Source organism: Alligator sinensis, unplaced genomic scaffold, assembly GCF_000455745.1.
Source record: "Alligator sinensis unplaced genomic scaffold, ASM45574v1 scaffold2168_1, whole genome shotgun sequence".
NCBI classification, from domain to species: Eukaryota; Metazoa; Chordata; order Crocodylia; family Alligatoridae; genus Alligator; species Alligator sinensis.
Window position 1 is genome coordinate 111,040 of NW_005843215.1, and position 8,125 is coordinate 119,164.

Genomic DNA, 8,125 nt, shown 5'->3' on the forward strand with positions numbered 1-8,125 from the left:
ACTCTATGCATTCAGGCAAGCAGCAATAAAAATTGAATAGGAAACAGTTGCACACAATCTTTATAAAAAGAGAGACTTCCCCAGCTCAGTAATGCCAGATGAACCTGATCCTATACAGATTAAATTAAACTGCATCACGTTAACTAGACTCTGTGCAGCAAGTGAGTCCATTAAGTTTTGACTGGACTGTTTGTTCCACAACTTAAAAAAGTCCCTGTGAAGTGCTCAAACAAATATGGTCCTAAGAGCTTAGAATTTAAGGTTCAAAACAAAAGCCAGAAATAGGGTCTTAAAGCAAACAGAACATGGGGGGCCTTTGTCTGTTAAACCTCACGCTGGATGAAGTTAAACGACAAATCCACATTAACCTATCAAATGCCTTAAAAAATTAGAAAGGGAAATGGGCCTTAATGAAGTGCCACACAACCAACCTGATGTGGCTGGAGCCTGTATGGCATTCAGTGCAGTCTCAAGTCTCAGCTTTCACAAATGATGCATCATTCAATCAGAGTGGTGCATGATGTCTCATCATAGACCAAGGACTGCCACATGAGCTGTTGAGAACCAGCAGGCCTTATAAGACTCCTCTGGAGGGCCTAAAGTAACCCAGCTCATCGGTAAGTGAAGAGAAGCAAAGCAAAATACTGATTCAATGACCAGAGGCCCAAGTCCTGGACAGCATGCTATTCAAGGCAGGACTAAGTGTTCTGGAAATAGCATGTGCAAATTATAGACACGTGAAGCTCTTCATATACATAAAGAACTCCAGAACATGCACACAATTAACAAAACCATACCTGTTTTGTTAGTGTCTGCGTGAGAATTGGGACCAGATACTGTAGTGCTCCCTTAGCGTAAAATTTGCTGGTATGCTCTGGAGGTCTTCCTTGTTCTGCTGCCTAGAAAGAAACAGGGTACAAAACAAAACAATGCCTGATTCAGAAACTTTTCAGCTTGTAGTTTACAAGGAAATAAGTCTGTAGATATTTACTTTTTACTCATGAGTTTATAGTGAAGTAGGAAACTTTCCCAAAGAGAACACCTTGCAGTTATGCCAGTTCAGTATGATGCACATGTTCAGTTTGTTACTCCATGTACAAACACTGCACCTCCAACATTATACAATTACATTTAAAGAAAAGCTGCATATTCAATTATTCAGTGGCCCCCAAATAGGAAGGGCAAGAGGCATGCAAAACTCAGATTAAAGCTATGGAACTGATTGTCCTTTTACCCCTGTTATTCTGAGCATTCAACAGAAAAAGAATTCAGATCCTTGTAGAGAAAGGAGAGTTGTACCCTTACAGTTTTCATTAGCACCAGAATACATGACTGGTTGATGGTAAGTGCACCTACATGAAGATTAAGATGGCATTTTCCTTTTCAGTCATCCACTCGAGGGAGATCCTTTTGCTTTTGTTAAACAGTTTTATGTTCAGTTCTTAAACTAATTCAATAAGCCCCTTACGGGTTATACCACAGCTAGACTACAGGTGCCAGTAATTAGGTATGAGAATGCTTAACTAATGTTGCAATTTGATGGCAGAGGTTCATTACTTCTCACAGAACTGAGGAAACCCAGAAAGACAAAGAAAGCATGTGGCTTTCCATGGAAGGCTCTGCTCACCAGGAGTAAACTCGGTGACTTTAGCCCCTTCTCAATAAGAGGAAGCCTAAGTGAGGCAAGAGCTCAACATTCTGTGACGCTATGAACTTCCTTGTCAAGAACTATTTTATTGTGCAAGTTAACAGACCATATCCTCTGCAGGTAAGTCAGCCATAGGTACATCAGCAGGGTTTAAAAGTACTTAAGTTACTTAAGGGTATGCATTTTACATATGCTATTTTCAGACAACCTGGTGCTCCCAAATTATATTTTCCTTAGCAGGATATTCAAATGATATCTATATCCCCCATTACATTTCAATTGCCAGCTTTATAACTATTTTGTTAATTAGATAAAAAAAATTCCATCCCATTCTGTTTAAAATAGCTTGGCTCAAGATTTTAACTCAAGATGGACAACAAACTTGAAAAATTATAGTCCAATAAATAAAAAGCAGAGAGAGCAGTTTAATGAAAACAACTTAACAGAAATTATAATGGGAACATTTAGGCAACCTTAAATATTAGGCATTACATGGAATGCCCAACTGCATGAGTTTTTACAAGGCACTATAACTCAATTGAATCTAGGTACCAAATCAAGGGTAAAGCAAAGATTATAGAAGTAATGTGTTAGTTCATGCCATCATGATTAGGCTGCTACTAGTTCCCAATTTTGCTTGTTCAGTGTTAGCTTGGCTATCTCCATGCTATGCCGCAAAGTAAAACATAACTATAGTCAGCAACATTAGGAGAACAAAACCAACACACTGCCTTGTGTTCCATGCAGGCTCAAAGTCTCAGCTTCCATAACAGATATGCATCACTTAATAGTCAGAGTGGTACATGACATCTCATCATAGACTAAGGAATGCTATACAAGGGGCTTCGAGCCGACCGACAATTGCACCTTGAAGGAACAAGTTTCAGACCCACCTTAGTTTCTCCCTTTCAGCACTGTCAATCGCTCAAATGACGCAGGAAGTCATTAACATCAATACACAGGTGCCATTTTCAAACTCACCTCAGATGCCTCAATAGCCAAATCCATTTCCTCATCACAGACATTTGACCAGAATTCTATTCCTTGTAGAGCCACCTCATCTATCTCACTTTTCATTGCTTCAATTGTGATCTTCAGAATATGAAATGGAGACAAAGAGCATTTTAGTACATCATTCTTCCTCAAAATACAACCCCCCCCCACCATGCCAAAACAGCCTGCACATTTCAGAATGGTATGACTTGACCATATGGAAGACTTCTTAAAAAAAAAAAAAGTGTACAACACCTAGTTACCTGCCATCATATGATTATAGTATAATATTCTAACCCAGGGATGTCAAACTCATCCTGCCCATGGGCCAGATCTAGCTATGGAGCCCAGGTGAAAAACAGTTAATGCAGATGCTGCTCATTCCTTCCTCCCTTCCCCCACCTCTTCTGACATGTACTGCCAACAGGGCTTGCCCAGATTTCAGCAGCAGGTTCTGTGGGCCACATGAAACAGTTCCATGGGCTGGAAGTCTGACTGACACCCTTGTTCTAAAAGATGCTTCAAGCCCTAAGTTATTGTTTGCATAAACTTCTTTGGAAGAGATGTTCTGGAGCCTCCACTACAAAACTTTCATATGGGGATTTATACGTTTATAATATTTAGGATTTCTCTCTTATGAAGGCATTATCCCAAGCTCTGAAGCACAATTCAGGCAGGGTATACGATAAAAGAAAACTTAGGGCCTGGGAAAGATCTGCAGTTTAGTGACGTTTGATTTTTTTCCCTGTATACTTCATTATTTATCTAAAGTTATTGGCATCTTAATGTGCTATTAAAATAGAACCTGATCTACATCGTGTAAAGCTTTCCACAAAGACGTAAATAAACTGTCTTATTTCCTCTGCTTAAACCTAGAGATTCCATTGCTCTATAGTAAGAACATCAATTTCACCCACCTCTATCACCTAATGCCACATGTTAGTTAGCTATACTGCTCCATTCCAGAGGGGGAAAAAAAAAAAAAAAAGTGTTCAGGGGTTCTTCAGGCTGCTATAAAAATGAAAGTGGACCTCCCTCTAGTCCCTTGGAAAATAAATACATCCACTCAAAGCAGCCACCACTCTAAGCAGCTCCCCATAAATATTTAGATTTAGACTTTAATGCCACATGTCTGTAAACTGTAGGCACTACAGAGATCCAGATGCAGCCCACCTTGCAGCTCTACAGCACCACCAGGTGACTTGTAAATCAGCAATTTTTGAAAAAGCTCAAACACAACCGCCCACCAACAGCAACTGCCACAGATATGAGAGGAGAAAACAGATCCCCAATGAGGAAGGGGCAAAAAGCCAATTTCCTTTGTATACAAGTAATGCAGCAGGGAAGCGTCTCCTTAAAATAAAGCTAGCAGAGAGCAAACCAACAGGAAAAACAAAGGATGCAAATTTTGGACTACCTATAAAAAAAATTACCTATATATTACCTATAAAAAGGATTAGTTATTTAGTTTAGTAGTTTTGCTTAACACACAGGAAAAGGCTTCACAAACATAATTCCATATCTGCTATGAACAGCTTGGGTGCTTTCATATTCAAATTTAGTTGCATAAAATCTAGAAGTAAGAGTTCTAAATTGCATTACTAGTTTCACCTTTAACAAAACCTGGAACTAATTTAGTACTTCTGTATCTTAGCTTTGCTTGTCTATGGGATGCTATACCAGGAGGGTGGTGTAGTAATTTCCATATTTTCACCCCCTCCCCACTCTCTCTCCCCCTCCCTCCCTCTTCCCCTAAATAAAAAACATACCTTTATTTTGGAAGGCAGAGTATTGGAAAAATGTATTTTCTAGAGTTGTGACAGACTGCATGACAGTGCACGCCCTCTGGGGAACACAGTGCATTTAGGAAGCGTAGCACTGGGAAGTTCTTGGTGCCAGGTGCCTCACCAAGACTGTCTCCTGGGATACCACCCTTCCTGGACACTATGTTTATGACAGAGTAACTACACTAGGTCACAAAGGTTAAGCTGACAAGGACAGCAGCAAGACTGCTAGTTCTTTATTGTAAGTAGTTCTTGATATAAAAGTTCTTGTAAATAAAATGTTGTTTCCATATCATAAGCCTCAACAAGATACCACCAGCAGCTCACCTGCTGCCTCATGTTGTGTTGTATGTGACAAAATATGGTATCGCCTAGGCAAGGTGGTCTCTGTATTAGGATTCATTCTTTACAGATGAAAAGCACTACAGAACTGCAAAAATAAGAGTACATACTGCAGTTAAGCCACTCAATTTTCAGTCTGTACTACTCACAGCAAAGAGAGCCGGACCCATATACGTCTCCATATACTGATAGTACAGGGACATTATCTTCACCAAGTTCTGCAAGGCAGCCACCCGTACCTGTCGGAAAAGGAAAAAGAACAAAGTGGTATCATTCCTCAAAATAGAGAGCTCACCGCAGTTGCATGCAAATATTAGAGATTTAAACAACCATTTCTTGAACTAGTGCATTTATGATGCTTGAGAGTTCTAAATCCAATTTCTTGAAGACAACATGACAATTCAAGACATACCACCACTACTCACCCTTGTATCTGGACACTGCGTTGCTTCACAGACAACTTGCATAATAAAGTGCCTTTCAGACTACAAGAGAATAAAGCAGGAGAATAAAGCAGAATTAGAATGGTGTTATACAACCAAAAAACTGTGAAAGCCTTCTTACAGAGATGACATTTTGATTCTCTGATTAGAATTGCACCTTATCCTTTCACTGTCATCACCAAAGACCACAGCTTTACTACATGAGTGAGGCAGGGCACAGCATTTTATTACTTTCCCCAAACGATAAGTGGTCTGTCTGCTGCAACTGTAAATCCCAGCTGAATTTCTGAAGTATGTCAGTCTAAACAGAAAAATGGGTCCCAGCATTAGATGCGGTCAGTTAATAAGATTTAACACACACATGTGCACACACAAAGCTATGGTCTTCTAAAATGTTTGTGCAATCAGTACAAGGTCTTAAAACATGATTTAGCTAGAACAATTTAGTGTTCTGGAAGGTCATACAAGGGGCACAAGCTATTCTTTGCCACTAAATTTAATATTTATCATTTCTGAGCCCAGTTAGAAGATTGAAGTCCAAATGGAAGGCACCTTACCATCTCAAACTGAACACCAAATGAGACCACAGATTTCAAGGACATTAGGGCTGGAAGGGACCTCGGAAGATCATCGAGTCCAGCCCCCTGCCCGAGGGGCAGGAAGTCAGCTGGGGTCATAGGATTCCAGCAAGATAAGCATCCAAATTTCTCTTGAAGGTGTTCAATGTAGGTGCTTGAAATTACAATTACACTATTAGCTGTATGGCTGGCTAAAAACTCATTAAAAAACCTGGAGGGAAGTTCGGTATTAAATTCCACCCTCCCCAAAATCTTCAGTAGGAACCAGATGGGTGTACTTAAGACAAAAAGCAAGCAGAGACCCCCAGTTCAATGTTTTGGTAAAATTTTAACTTTTTTTCCTCCTCCCCACCCATTTTTCAGATCCCGAGTCAAAGCCTGAACTCCTGCCGCACAAGAAAGGAAATGCTGATCCAAGCTTGGGCTCCCACAACAGCATTACAGAGCAAAGTCTGATTAGAAAGCAACATGTTCAACAGGCAAAAACCCTAAAGGTCAGGTCTTACTTATCCAAAAGTAGTCAGCGATGTTTCGAAGTTTAGTAATTCTATGGTATTTCTGCCTCAGAAAGGGCATGAATCCAGGTCTCAGCCACAATGGTATTATGCATCAAGTAGAACTCAGCGTGGTGCATGATTTCTCATCACAGACCATGGATTCAGGACTTACCTTACACCCAAAACTTCTCCTTCCTTCACTTACCTCTTTGTCAAAGTTTGCTTTGGTAAATTCCAAAGAGTTCAGGAGTGCATTTGTAGCTGCTAGCTTCACATTGTTACTGGGCTCTTCTTTTCTCATTCCCTGGATAATGGCCGTCAGGATCTCATTGGATTTGTCCTGAAGCTGCTCTGGGTCCTGAAAGCAGAAGTAGGCAGTTGAAGTTATTTGTAGCTGTGCAGATACTTGCTCCTCCATACACAAAGGGTTTTACCCTCATCTCCCTCCCCAACAGTGCCATACCCAGTTCTACAGATGGGAAAGATTAAACCTTTAAAGGCCAAAAGGCCCTTTGTTTACTAGTAATATCATAAAGCAAGTATGAGCACTTTAACACCCCACTGCGACTCCAAGGCAGCATAGTCGAAACAGAAAAAGGTGCAGTCAGCTGCACCTGAATGGAATTCCAGAGATTACGTCTCATGTACCAAATAAACTACACTGCTGCAAACATGGGGTGGTCCCAAGGCATGCTGATCTAACACAGCTACTAGGCTCTTACAAGGTAAAACTCTTATCACTTGACTAGACACACACAGTACTCTGTGACCACAGTATCTGTAAGAGACCCACACCCAGTGAATCTGTCAGGAGACCAATAGCAGGGATGATGACTAATCAAGAGGTAGCAAATGTTTACCACTCAGGACTCGAGGGACAAAATAATGCATATAGTCTAATTAAAAATTACAATGCAGGAAAAATTAATCTCAAATTAGTTAACAAGGTCCCAGCAACCACATCTAAATTCTTTGTTGGAATTTATGCAACAAGAGATCCTAAAGCCAACATTATGCATAGAATGCCAACTCAATGCCACATTAAAACACACTTATGAGTCTAAGTAGGAACACACTTAAAAAACCTGTTCAACAATCTAGGACAACCAAAAAACCCATTACAAACTAGTTAAGTGCAATTACTTGTTGTCTTCCAGACAAATGACTGACATGCACTTAGAACCCTTCAGTGTATATTAGAACCAATCCTTCACCCAAATCCCCCAAAACACTCCCTACCCCCGCAAAAGAGAATTGATCTGGAGTGTCGGCCCCCCCGCCGCCCCCCGTCTGGCTGTATGACTGCAGCTTAATCACCTCTGCATAAATTCAGGATCTCTCCCTCCCAGACCTGTTTGGAGAGAAGTAGACTTATGACTTCGTTCTTATTTTTCAAATTAAGCTAGTCAACACCACAAAACCTTTAAACACTCTGTGCAGCAAGAGGCACACTTATCTTTTCTGGTGGTATTCAATCTGTTTTTCCCTTTGGTCTCTCTTCTGCCTTATTCTGTTGGTTTCTTCCATGCCCTATCCTCACTGACACTTTGATACAGTTATTCACTTTACCCTACGAGGCATTCCATGACTGACACCTCCCTCTTCAAGAGCAGAGCACTTTGCAATCTTATACTTTATTAACACATCTCCGTCTATCAGGGAAGCTTCCCAAACTGTCTCCAACATTTCATCCTTTCTCCTGTAAAAGGGGCATCACCCAAAACATCCTAAATTCTGTTCGAGAGGAAGTATTGGGGAAGTAGGCTTTTCCTGTTACATACTAAGAGGCAAGTTCAGCTACAGGTTGAAGAGTGAACGAAGGCTTCCTTTGTTTCCTGCT

General features: G+C 40.6%; 1 protein-coding gene across 3 annotated transcripts in view; it reads right to left on the reverse strand.

Moving 5' to 3' along the window:
* The window catches only part of KPNB1 (karyopherin subunit beta 1), a 31,329-nt gene that overhangs the window by 18,645 nt on the left and 4,559 nt on the right, over positions 1-8,125 (reverse strand). For all 3 annotated transcript variants that reach the window (XM_025194462.1, XM_025194463.1, XM_006037982.3), the window contains exons 3-7: positions 6,491-6,643; positions 5,193-5,252; positions 4,917-5,006; positions 2,630-2,740; positions 798-899 (exon numbers count right to left, since the gene is read on the reverse strand). In XM_025194462.1, coding sequence (XP_025050247.1) covers positions 798-899; positions 2,630-2,740; positions 4,917-5,006; positions 5,193-5,252; positions 6,491-6,643 — 516 coding nt within the window. The remainder of the gene's footprint in view (positions 1-797; positions 900-2,629; positions 2,741-4,916; positions 5,007-5,192; positions 5,253-6,490; positions 6,644-8,125) is intronic.